Genomic DNA, 22,185 nt, shown 5'->3' on the forward strand with positions numbered 1-22,185 from the left:
GATTCGAGTTCCCTCCGTTCCAGCAAGTTTTCCGTTTTTTTTTTTTTTTTTTTTTTAATAAATAAATAAATATTGTCATTTCTTTAAGATCTTTATGGTTGAAAGTAAAATGTACTTTAAATCCAAAATCTACTTATTCTGAGTTTTTTTTAATCGACTGAAAGAAAAAAATATTTCCAGTAGTAATTATTTTTAATGCTGTAGCAGTGGCGTGGAATTGACATTAATATAAACTAAAAATGAAAGTTACGAAATTTACTAAAAGTAATTGGATCTCGATTTCTCATTGAAGTAGTTCTTCAATGACTGTTTTACAGGATTCTAAGCTACTACAGGTACAATGAAAATTACATTATTAAAGTCAGTTTTCATGATGCATTAGTACAATAGTGTAATTTTACTTTACTGTGCGCGCGTTGTATTGGTTGAAGAATATGGAGAAAAAAGTTGACTATCGCATCGAAATGTATCAAACAATAAAAAGTTATTTTCAATAAAAAACTTTTTGGCTATGCTTTTATTTTGACGTAATCATTCTTTCAATCCGGGAATTTGAATGCTCACCTTAAAAGCATTTTGAAATAAATTAATAAATAAATAATTGAACGCCCTGTACAAGTAGATGACACTAGTGTATAAAACTAAAATTGTTAGACTTTAGAAAACTAATATGGATTATCTGAATCTGGCATCTATGGAAATTAGTTTGAATAATGAGTTAAAATTTGATTATGGTAATCTAATTTTCGTTAACAAATTAAAGACTGCTAAATATTAGTTATATGACGCGATATATTAGATTATTTATTATTTCTAAGACATGTTTTTGATTATTTTTTTTCTTTTTTTAAATATCCATTTCAGCTTTCCCAAAGAGGTTGAAGTGACATTATTGTCTGAAGCCAGCAAAGAAGATAGTTTTGGCTTATCCCAAGAAGAAGAAATAAGATCATTTAAAGAAGCCATGGTGCGTGAAATATCGTACTTACGACCTGACATTGATTTTACCGTTTTTGAAGATTATACTCTCTTAGAATTGAAAGATACGCTTTTGAAATTCATATTGGAGAAAGAAACAGAAATGCTACAGGTGCTTGAAGATCGGCGCAGTCAAGAAGTAAGTGATTTGTTAGATCAATTAAAGCAAAAGGAAGAAAAAGAGAGGGCCAATCAGCTTTGGATTCAGCATTTAGAGTCTGAAATAGAAAAAGTTCAAGAGATGTCAGTGCCTAAGATGACTTCATTAGAAAAAGATAAATTATCTGACGATTTAAAGACTGTTATGAAAGAAAAGCGTATTCTTGAGGAATTACTGGCTACAAATACTGTCGCTAAAAGTGAAATTGAAACCGACCTTCAAGTAGTGAAATTAGAATTGGAGAAAAAATCGAAATTAGTGGACGAACTAAAAGTGTGTTTGAGTTCAGAACAAGAAAAGCGGGACAAACTTAAGACTGAGATCGAATGCATGACAGAGGAGTGTAAAAGAATGCTAAATGAAAAATCGCAGACGGAAGAAACTTTACATACAATGATAGAAACTAATAATCAATTAAATGAACAAATAAGAAAACTACAAAATGATGTGGAAGATAATATCCGTACAATTGAACAACTTAAGCAAGAGAAGGTAGTATCTACAGAGTTATTGGATGAGTTAGGATACGAAAAAAACAAAGAAATTACAGCTCTTAAGAATGAAATATCAATACTGAAGAGTCAACTTGAATCGGCGAAGAGTAAACTCAAATCTTTGGTTTCTATCTTAGTTGATGATGGTAATTGTTTGGATGCCAGTGTCGACTTCCTTGTTAAAGAAGCCGAAAACGTCGTACAAAAATTGCTCACGGACTTAGAATCCCAGAGCAATACAATTACGAGAATGAAAGAGGAATTTAATCAGTTGAATGAGAAGAATATGATAATACAAAAGAACTTGGAAGCTGCGGAAAATTCAAAAATGTCATTAGTTGAAGAATTGGAGAACTTGTCAGATGTCAAATCTACCCTTGAAAATAAACTAGAAGATGTTGTGAAAGAAAAGATTTTATTGGTGAAAGAGTTAATGACGTTAAAGGAAGCTAAACATGAAATGGAAAAGAAGTTGCAAGAAGAACACGAGAAACTGAAAGATGAAATTAAAGTAACATATAAGAAATTGCAAACTTTAGAAAAGGATTGTGCCGGCGAAAGCTCAGAAGTATGTCAGTTAAAATCAGATATCGAAAGACAGAATCATGACCTTGAAGAGAAATCTCAAATTCAAGAGCAACTTCAAATTGAACTAAATTTGGAGCGAGATTCTCTTGAGAAACTTAAAATTGAACTTCAGTCAGTTACGGAAAGCTGCCAGAGATTGACAAAAGAGAAAGAAGAATATGAAGAATTCTTAAAAATTGAAAATAAGTTAAACGAAAATCTTAAAGAAGAGATACGACAATTGAAAGTTAAAATTGAAGAACAAACTAATCTTATTGCTGACATGCAGCAAGGACATTCTAAGCTTATGGAAGAAACTAATCTTCAGGTGAAAACAACAGAACTTAAATGGTCGAAAGAAATGGCAAATTTAATTGAAGAAAAGACATCTCTTGAATCTGAATTACAGGAAGTACGAAAAGAATTACTTGAAATCAAGAAAGGAAAAATTGAAATAGAGCAAGCATTATGTGACAATACGACGAAGAATGAGGTAGAACGTTTGCTAAAGCTGAATCAGACAACAGAAGAAGAATTGTTAAAATTGAAAACCGAGAAAGAAGACTTAGAAAAAGATTTGATAAAGTTGAAACAAGCTAAGGAAACAAGAGAGGTCGAATTAGACGAAGCTTTGACCGAGCTTGAAACACTAAAAAAGGAAAAGGAGTCCGTTGATACGAAATTAGCTTCAATGCGAGATGAATTGACTGAGAAAAGCATTGAAATTAAGAACCTGAGGTCAGAATTACGAAGAGCCGAAGAGAGAATTCAAAGTCTGAATCTGCTGACAAATACTAAAGAGAAGCAAAATGATCTTTCTGTATGTGATCAGACTATGGAAGCACATCTTATTGAACCAGTTGATTACGAAAAAATCCTTTATGAAAATAAGTATCTTTCAGAAACTGTATTTCAGTTGAGAAAAGAAAAGATAAAATTACAGACGAGAATAGATAAATTACAGTTACGTTTGTCTGGAAAATCAGATAGAATGAACGTTAGAGGACATTTTAGCGAAGAAGCCCATGATGATAACTCGAGACAAAACAGTAGAAATTATGGATTAAAAGAAAACGTACGATACACGAGTGAATCAGAAGTTCAAGCTGCACACGAACAACGTATAGAAAAAGCTGACGTACAAACCATGGTTTCTATTAACGATCTTATAAGATATCGTAGTGTCAAGTCACAAACTATAGATTATAGCATCAAATGTTGTCACAGCGTTGCAAAAATTGTCGAAACATCAACGCAAACGGAGGAAGCAGGAGACAATACCCAATCGTTACTTGATGAAATTGAACGTCTAAGAAAAGAACTTGCCGAAGCTGAGGAAGAAATCGAGGACGCTTGTAAACATATCAAACAACAGGAGAGTCAGCTGGACTATGCAGTCGACAAATATCAGAAGTATGAAGCTCAAATTAAGGAATGCGAAAAGAAGCTTCAGGAGACAGAAGAACAATTAAGATACTTCCAGTTGAAGAGTTCTAAAAAACCTGTTCACGTTGCTGCTATAGCATGTGGAACAGAAGAAATGTTCAGAAACAGAGTATCTTTGGGTGTTCAAACCGAAGATTGCTCTGAGTTTACTGAAGACGTACTGACAAGGATACATAAGGCTGTAAAACCAAGTGAGAATTCAGGTATTATTCTTTTCTTTCTTTCTTTATTATTACTTTTATTTTTGCATTATATATACAATATTTACACGATTCTAAGACTTTTTTTTTTTTTTTTGGCCTCCAAAGCAAGGTGCGTCTTAGATTTCAATTATGCAAATTTTGTCCAGATTAGATGGAGTTTTGCCAAAAATTGCTAATCCCGTTAGTCATGATTCTGTGAAGAATGTGTATTTTGTGTGTACGAACAGAATGCAGAACTGAAAATCGTGCATTTTACGCAAAATAAAAACCCTTTAAAATTAGTGGCAAATGAGAGATAAATCAGGGTGTCTACTGGTCATGAAAGTCATGAAAAAGTCATATATTTTGCTTAGTGGTCATGAAAGCCATGAAAAAGTCCTTTATTTATCCAACTGGTCATGAAAATCTGAAATCTCAGAGTATATTTTTATACTTCATACTTTTATATCTCATACTGCATGTACTGAAACAGTTGTATCAGGTCAGTAATTGTGAGAATTTCCCCCACCAGTTAGTGCTGGCTTCCTGTCTTCCTAGCTGCTCCCCATTTCATCTTCTAGTCTCTGTAATATAGTAACAACTTTTTACTGTCCAACTTTCTGATCTGCTATTTCTTTACTTCTAAGAAATGTAAATTGTGTATGTTTGGAACTGAAACGTAAAGCTCTCAGTGACTCAGTAACTTCAGAACTTGATGAAATTGATGTTCAAATTAACCCATTGAAAAAGAAGTTGAACTTGTGATATTCAATCAAGATGTCCATTTTTATGTTCACTTTTTTTAAGTTTTGATGTGATACTAGTATGCAGACTGTGAGAAAAAAATATTTGTAAAAGTACCCTTGAAAAAAGAGAAGAAAGAAGGCATCAGACCCCATCCAGGATGAAGGTTCCATCATGAACAAATTCAGTAGGTCTTATCAGTATGTTTATGTACGTTAATTTCAAATATGACACGATGGAAAAGAATTGTATATTTACGTAATCAGTCTTTTCTTGTAAACGAAAATTATAAATTTAGAATTCAGAGTACATAAAATGCAGATAAAAAAAACCTAGCTGAATGTAACGGGACTGTTCACAAGATTTTTTTAAATCTATAGAACCTGGTAAGTCTTAAACCCATACTTGAACCGCAATTAAAAATTTGTTTACTGCCTTTTAAATTGCTCTTCCATTTTAAAATTAGTTGTCAGCTAATCGACATTATGTACATTAGACAAATAAGAACATAATGTGATCTTCATCTTAACCGATGCACCACTGATGGTAGGGGTTTATTATTACTAATGGTAATTTTTTATCGCCATGGTCATGAAAATTTGAACAAAAAGGTCATGAAAAGTCATGAATTTACTTTCTGATATTCCAGTAGACACCCTGTAAATCATTCTTGTGAATTCACGACAGCGGAGATTGTGCCTCCCCCCTCTTACATACCATGGCTGGTGTCTTCATCCGTTTAAAGAGCACAAACACGTGAGTCTGCTATAAAACTGACGCAAGCAAGTGTTGTACCGTAATTACATTAGGAAAAAAAAGTACCAGCAAATGCACATGAATATACCGTAACTTCCAGCAGTAAATTCAATGTCTCTTTATTTTCCCGTAATATTATTTGTTTTTCCATGTTTATTAATCTTTTTTTTTTTTTTATTCTTTAAAATCAATGCAATGTAGGTTCTTTTCATTTTCGCCAATGGCGCGTCTTACATTCGAGGATTTTTTTTCCAATTTTTCCTTCAAAAATTAAGGGTGTGTCTTACATTTGAGGGCGTCTTAGATTCGCATAAATACGGTATTTATCTTACTTTTGTTATTTTCATATTATAACTAATTTACTTTTGTTATTTTCATATTATAACTAATTTCATAATACTTAGAGGCACGAGTTTTTCGCAATGCGCGATAAAACTAAATGCATCAGAATTAAGTAATTTTCAGTTTCTTGACTAATGTTATTTTGTGTATATTTTCATTGGTTTCCGTTGCGCGATAAAACGCGAAATTGGCAGTTTTACGCGAAATTTCTAATAATACGTGATTTTTTTAAAAAGGGTAAGTTTTCATTAATTTAAAAACGCCAGTATTTTCGCTGACGGAACGGTAGAACGTGGCATGAACGGTGCATTTCAGACACTGCTATAGATAACATAGATGTTGGAACCTTCGATCCCAGCCCCCGCCAAGCGAACTTTGTGGTGGACAAACACCGTGTGCGTGGGTTTTCTCGGGGTTCTCCTGTTTCCTCCCACTTTCTTCATTCCACCATTTCATTCATTACTCAGCATCACCGTCTCCTTTAGCCTTCCCGGCATAACCGTGGGACGTAAAACTCAAAGATTTCATTTTCATTTTTTCCCATCATCACCCTCTCCTTTAGCCTAACCGGCATAACCGTGGAACGTGAAACGTAAAGATTTCATTTCATTATACAGTATATATATAGGTACGTGGTGGATCTTTTATCTTGATACGCCCTGTTAACTTTTAACCTAATACAGAAAAAACTGAAACTTTGTATCATGTAAATATCAGCAGGGGGACATTGTTTGACACATTCTGCATGACAAACTGTTGTGACATGTTTGACACAACAAGATTAACAGTGCTGCCAAGCCAACTTAAAATTCTATTGTTTCAATTGACAGTACACCAGGTTACTACAAATTTCAAATCTATGTGTCAAACGGAAACTTATATTACATTTGTTATTAAATGTTGCAAACTAAGGACGCTACACTATCAAAACATCCAAAATTTCGTAACCTCTACCGCGGTAGTAACGCAAGTAAGACGGGCAGGTCAACGCACATCTAAAGTACTTCAGTATCTGATACTAGGTTCATGATATGATGGATTTCGAATGAATAGGTACAAAGTTAGAAGGGTTGGAAAATTTTACTCTTTTCAAAAACCTACGTTTCGAAAACTGCTTCGATCAGTACTTCATGCAATCGCATAGATAGTTTTCAATAGATATAAAGATCAGAGTGCCATTTGCAGCAATTTGATATCTCAAGCTATTCAGAAGATATGGTAAACAATGCTAAAGTTTGCAGCACTGCTTAAAATCATGTAATTCCGAGAATTTGTAATTACGCGTGCCAAAAACTATAGTTGGAATGTTGTAGAAACAAGGGAAAGAATCAACCGTTTTAAGAAGTTAGCATAAATACGCAATTTAAACCAACATAACAATTTTTACCATTTTTTTCATATTTCTGGAACAGTTTGAGGTATCACATTTCTATTAAGTTCACTATTATCTTTGTGTGTATTCGTATTCAAAATCCTTTACATACAGAGGTTGTTCAGTCTACATTTAGCCAATTTCGACTTACCTAAAAATTTAGAAGAATCCATGACGCCAGGTCCGTAAGTGCTCGAGGTGTTTCCCTTGGTTCCTAACAATACCCAGACAGCGTAATTTCCACTGTAATAGGTTTCTCTGAAGAACTAGGAGGGGGATCTTGTCCCATTACCTTTGTACAGCTTTCCAAAATCCTTCCACAATTGTCACACGCCGTTTTCCCAAAGCCCGCTTCAGCAATCCAAATCCACAATAGTCCATAGAACTTGCATCTGGAGATTTAACAGGTACCTCATTGAAGGGTATCACCTGTATACCACCTGCCTCCTCCATCTCCCTGTAGAATGCGAGGGACGATCGTGGGGTATGTGATGAGGACGTCCTTGTCCATGTGAATGCGCACCAGATTGGCGTCATTTTCGCACATTGTTGGAATCTCATGCTCGTAGATCGGCCGCATGATCTGCTCCTGAAAATACTGCAATTTTATTTTGCAGTTCTTCGCCACCCTACGAATCTTCAATTTACCTCGGTAACAGTAGCCAGTAATGACCATGAACCCTTTTGGGAAGGATTCTTTACAGACACGAACCCACCTTCTGAAGTTCTTGGCGCCTTTCTCTCGGTACATAATAGCTCTCGGTTTGCTCGCAGTCGGAAAGGTAAATCCATGCTTTATCGAGCGTTACGACGTACATCCACCTTTGTTTTGCCAGATGCCGTTCGTACAGCTTCCGGGCGTTACACTTTCGTTCCTTTTGGTGGGCACCCGTGAGAAGATAGCCGCGAGCGTTCATGACTTTTTCCAGCTTGAGTTGATGGTGTAAGGTCCGGTTCACAGTCCCCAAAGACACGTCAAAAACACCTTTGTGTTGGTGGATTTTCTTGCATTGCCATTTTGTGAAGTTTCCTCTGCATGATGGTGGCGGCCTTGCTGCATTCCCGCTTCCTAGGCAACTTCGTTGGTGATCCAAATGGTGGAGCTTCGTTGCCCTTTTACTTTTTAATAACATTTTTTATTCCATTTAAACTGATGTTGCAACAATTCTTCTTGCACTATTTTCTAATGATAGAAACACTAAAGTGGGCGTCATAAAGAGCCGCAACATAGCCTTCCCAAAACCGGCTTAGTTTGGGCGGCATTTTGGTCTCAGAGCGGAAACCCACTGGAAACAAGTTTAACACAACACTCACAACAATGGTCCTGTTTTGTGCGTTATTGTCGTCCGCGCGGAAAAACAACTCCGTTCCCAGGAAGCCACTGCACAACACTGCAGGACGCCACGAGCCAGGTCGGGTGAGTCCATTCTGGCCGGGAGGAAGAAGGAACGAAATCGGCCAAACGTAAGCTGAACAACCTCTGTAATTGGTTGTGATACTTTTCTAAGCACTTTTTCGAAATAAAGTCCTTTGAAGAAAATAAAATTTTAAATTCCTTGTAACTTTGTTTTGGTTGTTCGAAATACATCATTTGATAACCGTAGTATTCGACACTAAGGTACTTTGGATATGCATTACCCCGTTTGTCTCACTTCTGTTATTACTGTTGTAGAAGCCTCTAAAGTCTGGTTGTTCTTGTTTTTGATACTGTAGCATCCTTAGTTTGCAACACTGCATGAAAAGTGTTCTATTTTAAGTTTCTTTTAATATGTAGATCTGAAATATGTAATAACCTGACGTAATGCCATTTGAAAGAATACAACTTAATGTTGGGTTGGTTACTCTGGTTATAATATTACAGTGTGTGTTAAACAGTGTTCCTCTGTAGATATATGCATGTTACTAAAATTCAGCATTTTCTGTCCAGTTTTTAAAAGTTACAAGAGCGTATTAAGGCAAATGATCCATATATATGTATATATTTACCAGCCAAAATATTATGACCAACCGATACTTTTTGAACTAAGTCATTCGGTTGACGTAAGAGGAATGGGGCACAGCAGAACCTCTCACCAGACGGTGACAGGGATCTTTCTCGATCAGTCGTGTGGTATTTTTGCGTACAATGTAGAAGGCTGGCAATATCGATTTTGATTGGGACCAGATTGTGGGCTGATGCTGGGAATGAGTATCTCGGAAACAGCACGACTTGTCGGATGTTCGCAAGCTGCTGTGGTTAGTGTGTTCCAAAGGTGGAAAAGAACTGTGAAAACAGCACCAAACCAGAAGATGTGGAGCAGCCGTACCTCATTAAAAATGTCGGACGTCGTTGACTGTCAATGTTTCTACAACGAGAGACTACAAGCTGTGGCACATTTAGCAGCAGACTTTAACACTCTAACAATGGACAAGGCACGAGTGCGTCTGAGTACACAGTTCACCGTATAGTGTTAGATATGGTTCTCCACAGCTGACATTCCACACGTGTAGCAATGTTAAGGCCTCATTATGATTTGAGGGACCTTCGCATGATCATAAATAGTTCCAGTAATGCATATGGAGAACACTATGACGGCTTCTAGCTGTCGCAGGTTATTTCCTAATCATATTTCCAGTTGTGAATTTTAATTTCTACAAAAACCCTCGAACTCACCCAATCTTAACTCATTTCATCACCTTCTTATCTCTTTAACTGGAAATTATATGTTACTCTATTGTGGACAAAACGTTTGAATCTCCTTTACTTCCCTTAGCATCGACATTTAAAAAAAAAAATCTTTTTTGCCCATTGTTCTCGTAACAAAATGAATTTTCTGTCCAACTTCCACATTTGTAGATGCATTAGTGTGATCTGAACTTTCAGTGAATCAATTTCACTCTTTAATATAATAGTATATATTGTCCCCGTCTTTTTCCAGGAGTGGAATTTTTGGGTTTTCCTTTTTTAAATTAAGATTTTCTATAACGAATTTCACATCTCCAACTTAAGTAAATCTTTCCATTAAGCATTTTTTCAGTAAATAATGGGAAAACCTATCCAAATCCTAACTGAATAAAACTACATGAACTGATATAAATTAAAGGAGTACTTCGGTTGCCGTGGAAAGTTGAAATTTGGCATGATTGTAGCTTTCTGGGACTAGACAGGAAAATTGCCAAAAGTTAATATTTTTAATTTTTAGGTGGTCTAAAGGGGAGATGAAGACATTCCCCATTTTATTTAAATGGGCCGTTTTTTGGACCTATAATTTCATATTTTAGGTACTTGGAATACAAATTTGAAATTCGGCATGCTTGTACGTTTTCGTTAGCGTCACCTAAGTAAATCACTAAAAATAAAAATTTCCAACTTAAGGGTGGTTTTATGGAAAACTGAAAATTCTTCCCCATATTATTTATATGGGACATTTTCTACACTCAAAATGTTTAGTCACTTCCGACAAGATTAGAATGATGAAATTTTGCATGATTGTAGCCTTCCAGAACAAACCGACAGAAAAATTGCCAAATGTGAATATTTTTAATTTTTAGGGGATCTAAAGGTGGACGAAGAAATTCTCATGTTATTTAAATGGGCGATTTTTGTTGTTTTGGGTGGGGGATAGAGAATCTTATCTTTTAGATAGTTGAAATACGAAAAGAAACTTAAAATTCGGTAGAATTGTGGGTTTAAGAAGTGCGAGGTCGTAGGCAGAGCAAAAGTAGGGGAGTGGGGGCGAAGCCCTCAGCTGAGCAAAATCGAGCAAATGTACGAAATTCACTGTTAATGCAAAGGCTGATTCATAAGAGATGCGAGGCCGTAGGCCGAGCAAACGAGGAGGTCTGGGGTCGGAGTCCCCAGCTAGCCAAAGACTTGTCTTAATATAGAAATCTCTCCTTATTCCCTTTACAACCGGAATTTTCATAGATGCTAAAATAAGTAGTTAATTATTTCCGATTTTCACATCTACAACTTAAGCAAATCCTCACCATGGACACTTTTTCAATAAAGAAATGGAAATTTAGATAATATAATAAAGACTAATTTTCCTCCTAAAGAGTGAAATTTTCTAAAATACTGAAACGTGTATTCCATTATTTGCATCTAAAGAGTTTGTATAAAGAATTTTACACCTCTTAAGCGAATCTTTACATAATGACACTTTGTGAATAAATAGACATTTCATTTTACAAAAATTGGCTTTTATTTCTCCCTTAGGAGTAGCATTTTCGAAAACACTGGAACATGTAATCCCTTACTGTTATTCAAGAGTTTATAAACCAAATTTCACATCTTCAACTCAAGCGAATTCGTACGTTCGGCACTTTGTGAATAAATAAAGGAAAATTTCAATGTTATCGAAATTTTTCTTCTTCCCCTTTGGAGCGAATTATCGGAAACGCTGAAATAAGTCTTTCCTTTATGTTACCCCTTTTCTAGTCTATGTAGCGAATTCTAGATCTTCAACTTAAGCGAATCCTCACGCTCGGTACTTTTTGATTAAACAAAGGAAAATTTAAGTATTCTATGAATTCCCCCTTAAGAGCGAAATTTTTCGAAAACTCAAACACGTGTTTTCATAATTCTAGTGAAGAGCTCATGTGCAAAGTATCATTTATGTGACGTCAGGATTTGTGAGATACACTATTCTTGGGGAAAAGTTTGAACTTCCTTGACCCCCCCCCCCCTAGGATGGATATTTCGTTTTATCCTTTGTTTTTGTCACGTTAGTACCGATAGCCTGCACGATAATGATTCACCAACTTCTACTCCTATATAATAGTATAGATTATAAAGCTTATTTTCTCGAAAACCAAACGTTTTTTTTTTTTTTAACACCAAAATTAACATCTACTTACAGAAAGTGAGTCGCGTGTATATGTCTTTCAACCCCTTTCCTTGCGCACAGTATTGATTACATCGGGTCGTTTGAAGCTATGAGCTTACAGCATTGTTTCGCTATTGTAAGTGTGTGCCTGCCAAAGTGAACAAAATAGAAGTACCTTAGAATCGACCAATATCAGGACCATAAGCGAGATAAAAGTCAATATGTTCCAGCTTTTAATTCACCCACCAAGAGGTGTCGAATGCGATCGCGCAGGGTAGTGACCTCACATGTTTCAGGAAAACCCCGTACACGTGTAATGGCTACACGTGTTACAGAGAACTGTGAACCGTGTCCTGTGCGGGAAATTAAATTTAAGTGCCAGCAATATTGTCTAAGCGAGGCTTTATTGTTAGAAGAGAAAGACCATCTCCATACGTCTCTACGAGCGCTATCTATGTATCCAGTGATAAGTGGAAGTTTATCCATATAGCAGTTACTGAATGAAGCTTGGATTAATATATCCGATTGTGGTAAAATTCACACCATAGCTTACACTTTGGCCTTCCAAATCCCGGCCAGAATTCATCCGTCATTACAAGATAACACTCTCGAAAGGATTTAGGTCGTCGCGGGATTCTGCTATAATAGAAGATTCCCTATTCAGTAGGTGCCTAAAAAGCTAAAATCAACCCTCATATTATCAACAATATACTGACAAGTTATACAGAAGACGTGTTTCGTCTGTTTGGAAATGTCATAAATCAAGTCCGTTTGCAGTAAGACGAGACATCATTATAGTCATTCAATTTTGTGTACAGATTTCTGCAACGAATGGAGACAGCCGCCGGTATCAAGGCTGTTCTATTTAAAGACATACCGGTGAAGTCGTCAGAGATTAGGATTTCTGCAGGCTTGGACTCCTGAAGAGAACACTTCCCTCATGATGTGTCATCTCTTTCCGGGCCCTGTGAAAAGCTTCTAAAAAGGAATGGTAAAAGATTACCCTTCCTGTGCTTCGTAGAAGCCTTCTCTACAATGGAAGTTACGGTCAGGGCTATTGTCAAGACACATGGGGGACACATTGACGTCAACAGGTAGTGGCTGTTTCTAAGGTAATTTTGAATTCAAATTTGGACACATACACAACTCAATCTACTGTAATAAGCTGATAACATATCTGCTTCGCTGCTGTCAACAGGGTGTCCACATTTTGGAAAGTCAGGGAAGTAAAAATGTATCAGGGAATTGGCGGATTGGTCAGGAAAAGTCAGGGAAAAATCTATTTATGTCCATTGTTCAGTTATTGAATTTATGAAATAGTAAGTGTAATATCGGCCTAATGCATATGTTTGTAAATTTAAATTCTTTTGGATTAAAGAAAATTGTAAAAAGAAAGACACAGAAGTGGAGAGAGCAAAAGGCTAGCTATGGAGAAACTGGAGACTGGGGTTTCTTTTTTTCTTAATTTTAAATTATTCAATGGTCAGGGAAATCTGGAACTTTGGTCATGGAAAGTCGGAATTTTTTTGGCCAAATTGTGTGGACACTTTGAAGAATAACTTAACGGGAACGTGATGTATACGAATTTCATTGATAATAGTACGTGTGTGTTAAAAAGTACTTTAAACTTTTCTAAAAATCATTTGAGTATTGTTTCATTCTTTTACAAGTTGACTCCTACTATTCAAGACGGAGTATCACCAGAAGTACGTTTTTTTCTTCTGTAGTGGAAATTTGACTATAGTTACAATGAAGTTCATGATTGAGAATAGTTTTCCAAATACTGCACAATCTCGACAAGTTATAATTTGAACTAAAAGAAACATAGGGAAACACATATTAATAAAGGAAAACGTACAACTAGTCATTCATATTACAGGCATCTCTTAGCTGTATGAGCAGAATTTGAATATTGTTGAGGTTTTTTCTAATTTTTCTTTCATTAGGCAATATGGTCAATGATATTTGCCATGCCATTGACAAGATGAAAGGAGAACAAACAAAATTGCGGTTTCGAATAGGAGAACTCGAAGCCAAGATAATTCGTGAAGATTTACCATTCCAGCAGAAAGCAAAACAGTTAGAAGAGGAAAAGGATTTTCTACATAAAAAGGTAAGTTCAGTTCAGATAGATATCAAAATAGTTGACACCTTATCAAAGTGCAACTCGCTTGATTAATATGACGTTGGACCACATTTATCCTTTACTGCACCTTGTATTTGTCCCGAACTGGTGAAACTGTTAGAGAAATAGTAGACCATTCTTCATATAGTATAGCACTCAGTTGCATCAGCAATGATGGAGCAAAAATTCAGCGCCGAACTCTCCTCTAAAACAGATCATAGATTTTCAATGGTGTTTCGGTGGGGATTGAGCGGGCCAGGAAAAGTGTTGAAATTCATTCTGATGTTCCACATCTGAAAAGGTCTGGTTATGTGTTGGTTCATTGTCATCTTGGAAGATTGCATCGTTATTAGGAAACATAGTCTAAAATTTATCTTAGTCATTGACAGTATTCGTATTTCAAAAGTAATAATATAAAGAATTATAATAATTTAAGAGAATAGGACCAGCAATTTACTATATAATTGCTGTCCATACCAGAACAAAAACGTCGATATGCTTTAACTGTAGGAAGTAGACACTCCAAAGCATACGCATATATGGACGTTTACCATATATAAACCAGGTATGTTATTGGAAACAATGACAAAGTTTACTGGTCAGACCATATTATCCTCTTCCTATCGTAGGTAATCCATGTATTATATTCTTGGCTCATCATTATTGCGCTACCGCGTTTGTGATAGATCAGGTTTCGAAATCACAACCTGATCATGAATGTTGATCACGCAGCTGTCGTCAGACTGCGATTGTAGAAACAGGTCATACCACATAAACTGAGTTCTGCAGTCAGTTGTGCCACAATAACTATACGGTTCTCGTGTGTGTGTTCTATTCAGTGGTTTGCGATTACTTTATTCTAGGTTTAGTTTCCATCCGCTATTCCCTTTTTCTGATGTCTTGTCATGGTTCTGTATGCCGTCATCATCTTGTACACTATCGTAATGTTAGACTTAACCTTTTGATGAGCATGATTAGCTTTCAAGATCCTACTCATTATCATCAGTAGTGTATTCTAACTAATCCCTTTGTATTCTAAATAACTAAATACTACAAATGGGGGCAAGTATTTTGGTATTTGCTTTCTGAAATAAAATAAAAAGGGTTAATTTTGAATATAGCATAACAATCTTTCTAACACTTAAATAAGCTGAGCAACGAGATACTTTTCCAGATTTAACAACTAATTAAAGTAGAGGGAGGGGATGAAGCAAGTTAACAAATCTATGCTCGCAATGGAAAAACAGCCATTCGTTGCTAAAAACACTTGATGGATCTATACAGAGGATAACCAGTTATAATGAAGAAAATATTCACGTGTATGTCGATCAAATCCGGAAGAAGCGAGGAAGTCTGGCCTCGAGAATGTTGCACTAAATTCCACAATGTGACACTAGGGAAGTTCAATTTTGGTTCACCAAGAAACATATAAAGCACAGAGGACGATGGTCGCCAAGTGTTTGCAGTCTGTCCTGAAGCTTGGAGAAATTTATAATTGACCAGGATCAGCTTCTTGGGTGTTTTCCAATAAAGAAGATTGACTTCTGTACGTTGTTGCTGGGAGTTCTTATTCGCATTTGAGTTCATGTAGATGAGATTAGTCTACTGACTTGGAGACTACGAAGATGAACGGAAGAAAATGTCTTTTATATCCTGAGTCAAACTGAAGGCCCTTCATACTAAGTGAATTATATGAAAGTTTTAAGAAAACTGTTTTCTGTTTGGACTTGTAAAAAGTCCGCGAAATTAGTGACACAATATGGAGCAGAATAATAGCGGAAGATGCGCATTTATCATCAATAATCGATCAACTGATCATGAGTGCGCAGTGCGAAAGAGTTCAGTTTAGCTTCAAGCCCTTGGTGGATGATTCTGGCATCTTGATTACGGTTCTGTGAGGACACTGCTGTTACGACGGTTACCGCAAAAGTCATAGCTTTTTTTTTTCTTTCTTCGAAAATGGTAACGAATAAAAAATTCTGAAATATGCAAATGGAAGTTTATTCCATATATAAACGTTACATATAGGGAGTTGGGTGAACACATATATTACCATGAGGATATAGCACGAGAAAAATGAAAAAAGTTTCATTGCGTTGACAGTATGTGGGGTATTCTTTGGGAGGATACTTCGAGGTATTCTTAAGTTGCAACGGGTATGTGTTTCTGCCCTGTACTCATAACGCGTAGTTTGTAATGTTGCAATTTGCAGTAAAACAGTATCAAACGACAATATTTTTTCATCATTTTTTCTCGTGCTATATCCTGGTGGTGATGCGTGTTCATCCAACTCTCATGTAATGTTTACTTACAGACTAACCTTGCATTTGGATATTGCAGTTTTTAATTTACCATTTTCGAAGAAAAAAATTTTGCAATGACTTCTGCGGTAACACTCGTATTAGTACTCCATGTTTTTTGGAATCGATGGACGGAATTGGTCTACGAATATCTCTGCTGAAGAAGAACGGGAGCAGTACAATTTTAATTCAGTCAAGACGGCAAAACCAGCCCGAAAGGATCACGTATCTGTTTGGAAGTTAAAACAATTTATCAGCAGATCAGTTGTTGTGATTGAATTTTTATTTTTTAATAAAGAAAATTCAGGGAAAAGATTGAAAGCAAACATACTTCATAATTAAAATGTATGATTTGTTCAATTGAAATTCTAAAATCCTTTTAAAGAAAAGCTGAATTAAAGAAATTACCTCTTTTTCCCAATTTTTGCATTTTATATTCTCTCCCTCAAACCTCTAATATATCAGAGTAATTAGTCTTAAGAACAATGTATATAGTAAAATTCGAGAAAGAAACTGCGCAAAAGCGAGGGAATTTTAATTTTACCATCTCTCTTGGATACCATGTTTTGTTGTTACTCTTATAATGGAAAGTAAAATCAAAGTAAAATACCCATTAAATGAATAAAAATTAAAATGCAAATGCATAAAAATCAAAACAGTGACAAGAGAAAAACAAGAAACTAGACTTGAGTAAATGCATAAAGTTAGAATTGAAAAATCACAAAACCTAGAAAAGGCAGTTATTGCTGTTTCTATATATACGTGAAAATAAAGCAAAACTTAAAAGTAAAACACAACAATCAATAATATATCGAAATATGCAAAAATGAATTAAATAACTCCTGGTCATAGCAATATTGATTATTAATTGAATCAAATGTTCATATATCTGTATAGGTTAATAGATGTAAATAAGTGTCCATAAAGATCAACACTGACATTTAAAAGACATTGCTACGAATGTCAGTAAAACCTGTTATGAAAATTCAAAGTCCGGAGAAAACACTTGAGTACATAAACACGATGACTTAATGCTCCACTGAGTGACTCCTAAAGACAAGCCCGTAGATAAAACACTAAGACCGTTTTAGGAGGGACTAACTTGAGTACATCTTACCTAGGTACATTTATATGTATTCTTTTTATTTTCGTTGTGAAACTGAACACAACAGATGTACATCCATTGATAGTGTTCAGCAGTATACAGTATATAAATATTATGTCTACCAACTTCGAATGATAAGGGAAACATAGTGAGTGCAAGTAGTAATTTAATACAATTATGAAATACAAGTGCTTAAACTGACAATTACAGTGGGTGACATTTTGAAAATAACTTCTTCCAAATGTCTCTCGGTTGCCTGGGTGCACTACTAAAAGCGACACTTCCATAACACACCTCAACATATGCGGAATCGCGCTTGTTTCACGGCGAATGGCGGTCTTAAGTTAGTCTGTAAACGATTGGCAAAGACGTTCACATAACCCCAGAGAAAGTAATCTGGAGCTGTTAAGTCTGGGGAATGGGATGGCTAAGTCACATCACCAAAGCGTGATATCACACTACGTGGACACGTTTGACGGAGTACAGCTTTGGCGTGCTGTGTGTGCCGTTGCACCATTCTGCTGAAACCAGATAGTATTCACCAACCGTCTTGCCTGCAATTCCGCAATGACGAAATTCTGCAACATTTTGCAGTAGCGGTCGGCATTCACAGTTGCTAGACGTCCGATTTCATCCTTTAAGAAAAAGCCAACTGCACCATATCACAACTTTGGCACTCGCCTGGGGCTTTTGCTTCATCGAACATCAGCAGCTGTTGGAGAAACAGTGGTTCTCGGTTAATCATAACGTTTTGCTTTATCAGTCTCTCTCAACTCTTGAAGCACATAAATTTATACGGATTGAACTTCAAAACATTCCAGTAAGCGACCCAATGAACGCCGCGACAGTGGTAATGTTTGTGTATGTTGCCGTGCTGAACGTCTAGGACTGCGTTCAAGTGATACGCCCACTCGTTCCATGTTCTCACATTTCTTCCCCATCCTCGTGGCTGAAGGTTTAAAACGCTACCAGTGGCCCTCCGCTGTCTCACCCACGTGAGAAGAGTGCCTTTCGGGTACAGTCACATGGTGATAATCGCTGTTCCACCGCAATGCTCGCTGAACCTCCATGACAGAACCAGTTTGGATAAAGGCTTCCACCGCCGTAATTCGCGTCTGTACAGACACCGCTGTGGCGTACTAATTGCCTCGTTCCCTTCTATTCAGCAATGTACGCATGCGCAGAATTCGTACTTGCATTTGGTCAGGGTTGCCAACTGTAATTGGTAAATACAATACGTACCACCCTGTACTTACAGATTGAGTCTTTCTTCTGTATACTAAATCATATGCTTAAATTATTGTTATACATGTACATCAAATATACCTATTATAGGACTTGTTATTTGGATAGCATTGTACAAAGTGCACATTCTTCTAATAGTCGATGTACCAAATACATTCGTACGCTATATCATGTGAAATGTTTGTACCCGCAAGCGCATTTTACTGTTCGGAACATGCTAGGAGATTTGATAGTAATGTTGGTGAATATATCTTATGTATAAATTTGTTTAAAAATACAGAAGAAAATTAGCTCTTCTTGCTTCAAGAGAATGCAATAAATAATTTGTAGAAGTGCAACATATAGTAAAATTCTATCTTTTTAGGATAGAATTAAAAAGTGGTGCGCGGGAATATTTTTGGACTTTTCCATCACCTCTTATTATAAAAAATATTCTTATATACAGTGGTAATAATAATTACAGTTCAAAATATAAGTTCTTTTCGGATATTTTGTAGTTTGCTGGTGAGATTGTAGAAACCAAGAGACCATGCGACCTAGGGTGACAGGATCTAAGGCACTTTGCGACCAAGGAGTTTGTATATGTACCTCTGAGATGGTGTCCTACAGAGTGATAAGGAGACTTAAAACCAAGGCGAAAGAGTATAGCAGCTTCGAATTGGATGTGCACACTGATCGAAATTTCAAATAACTTGGTTCTTTCGTTCTCGCGAAGCTTCCTGCTCTCAATACATCTAACATTGGCAGTCAAGGATGCACTTGTTCCTATTGATTATACTCATATTTTTGAATTTGGCCTTTTTGAAAATAGAAGGTGTTTTGCATTTTGTACTGTCAAGTTTTGTGTTCTTGACACCATGTTTTGGCAGAAATTTAGCCTATGCACACACGAATCCATACTACACAGATTTGCGTACTACTATGACTCATCCCAACACTAACCAAACCAGTCGATATTGACGGAAGTTCATTATTACTAACTCAAAGATTAGTGTTGTAGTACATGTGTATTTTCATGATTTTGATAACTTCCTGTAGCTCTCAGTGATTTCTACAACTTCGTTTCACTTTTACAATTTTATGACTCTTTCATTGCCCTGTTCCCCATACTAAATCTTTTTCCGACATTTTGATTATAATTAAAATATTTGGTATAATGTAATTTATAATTTTAGTCCGTAGTCTATTTGTCACAGTGCTCACTGATACGGATAGCATCTTAAATAGATGGAAAGATTTCTTTGACGATTTGCTTAACACGCAACCAAAAACAAGTGTGCGTGGAGAAAAGGTGATACACACCGCAGAACCGTATATTCCAGAACCCAACCGAATAGAAGTAGAAATCGCTATAAAGAAATTAAAGAAACACAAATCTCCGGGTGTAGATGAAATTCCGGCTGAGTTAATTTTAGCTGGAGGCGAAAAATTGTGGAACAAGATACACAAACTCATTCTCCTTATCTGGAACAAGGAAGAATTGCCACAAGAGTGGAAAGAATCAATCATTGTTCCAATTCACAAGAAGGGCGACAAAACTGACTGTAATAATTATCAAGGCATTTCTCTTCTGTCAACATCCTATAAAATCCTTTCAAATATTCTGTTAGGAAGACTGACCCCATACGCAGATGAAATTATTGGAGATTATGAGTGCGGATTTAGACGAAATCGATCAACTATCGACCAAATATTTACCATTCGCCAAATACTCGAAAAAAAAGTGGGAATACAATACCCCGGTACATGAACTATTTATTGATTTTAGAAAGGCTTACGACTCGGTTAGGAGAGAAACATTATACAACGTCCTTACAGAACTTGGAATACCGAGAAAGCTAATTAGATTAATTAAGATATGTTTAAATGAATCCCAAAGTAAAGTCCGTGTAGGAAAATTTTTTGTCCACGAGCTTTCACGTCGAAAATGGCCTGAAACAAGATGCGTTGTCGCCATTATTATTTAACTTCGTTCTGGAATACGCTATAAGGGAAATCAAAGATAGCAACCAGGGCCTAGAGTTGAACGGTATTCACCAGGTTATGGCATATGCTGATGATGTAAATTTAATAGGGGATGATAGGAGAACAATAGAAAGAAATGCAGAGATCTTATTAAATGCTTGCAGGGACATGGGTTTAGAAGTAAATGCAGAGAAAACTAAATACATGGATGTGCGTCGGGACCGTAATACAGCAAATTATGGATGCGTTAAAATATTTAATAATACTTTTGATAAAGTGGATAGTTTCAAATATCTAGGATCAATATTAACAGAGGAAAATCATATTCACAAAGAAATTAAATGTCGACTAAAACCAGGGAATTCGTGTTACTATTCGGTTCAAAATCTCTTGTTGTCGCGAATTCTATCGAGGAATTTGAAGCTTAAAATATACAAAACGATAATTATGCCTGTTGTTCTGTATGGTCACTTACTCTGAGGGAAGAACATAGACTGAAAGTATTTGAGAACAAGATCTTGAGACGAATATTCGGACCCAAGAGGAACGGGAATGGGGAATGGCGGAAACTTCATAACGAGGAACTACATACTTTATATGGTCTACCCAACATTGTTAGGGTCGTTAAGTCTAGGAGGTTTAGGTGGGCAGGTCATGTAGCTAGGATGGAAGAAAGTAGAAATGCTTTCAAAGTCTTGACTGGAAGGCCAATCGGAAAACGACCATTAGGAAGACCTAGGCGCAGATGGGAGGACAATATTAAGATGGATCTCGCAGAGATTGGAATACAAAGTAGAAACTGGATGCAGTTAGCTAAGGATAGAAGTCAATGGAGAGCTTCTGTGAACGCGGCATTGAACCTCCGGGTTTCATAGGCCATAGAGTTAGTTAGTTAGTTAGTTAGTCTATTTGTCACAGATATTAGAGATATGTGTAATGTTTAGTTGCAGTGTGTATTTACTAGTATATAGGCACATTTGTATTTTAACATATCCTCTTTGTTTTATTGTTACTGAATGTCTAATGTTTTCACCTTCTTGGCGCGGAAAACCCTTGCCTGATTCCCTGTGCTAAAGAGGGATAATGAACAAATGATCCAGTGGTCAGCTATTTGAGTTTTTCCATAGTTTTGTGCATTGTGGTATTTAGTACATTGAAAATAATGTAAATGATTTTTAAAATAGCCTCTTTTCTTTAGGTTCAAACTTTAAAAGCTGAAAACCGAAGACTTCGATTTGAGATGCAGAACACTACAGTTTCGTTTTGTACAAAGTGCGGCCAGAAAGGCGAAGCGCAATACCAAAAGAAAGTTTTTGACAAAGATGTTCAAGTAGATCTTTGCGTTACTGAAGTACCTATGTATGGCGGAGGAAGTGGTATTGTAAAGGTATTTTTTTTTTTTATTTTGCTTAATATTAAATATTCATTATTAGGTAGATATATGAATTCATAGAATTGATTACATGGACTTCATATAACATAAATACCTGTGTTCAAGTCAACATTTCCATTTAGTTATTAACATGGATTATTATTATTATTATTATTATTATTATTATTATTATTATTATTATTATTATTATTATTATTATTATT

At 36.0% G+C, this 22,185-nt stretch overlaps 1 protein-coding gene across 1 annotated transcript in view; it reads left to right on the forward strand.

Annotated features, from left to right (window-relative positions):
- cmet (CENP-meta) overlaps positions 1–22,185 on the forward strand; it is a 116,781-nt gene that overhangs the window by 88,286 nt on the left and 6,310 nt on the right. Inside the window, exons 18-20 of the mRNA XM_081736402.1 lie at positions 865–3,848; positions 13,796–13,962; positions 21,788–21,976. Of these exons, the coding sequence (XP_081592528.1) occupies positions 865–3,848; positions 13,796–13,962; positions 21,788–21,976 (3,340 nt within the window). The remainder of the gene's footprint in view (positions 1–864; positions 3,849–13,795; positions 13,963–21,787; positions 21,977–22,185) is intronic.

Source organism: Thermobia domestica, chromosome 13 (assembly GCF_964235325.1).
Source record: "Thermobia domestica chromosome 13, izTheDome1.hap1.1, whole genome shotgun sequence".
Lineage (NCBI taxonomy): Eukaryota > Metazoa > Arthropoda > Insecta > Zygentoma > Lepismatidae > Thermobia > Thermobia domestica.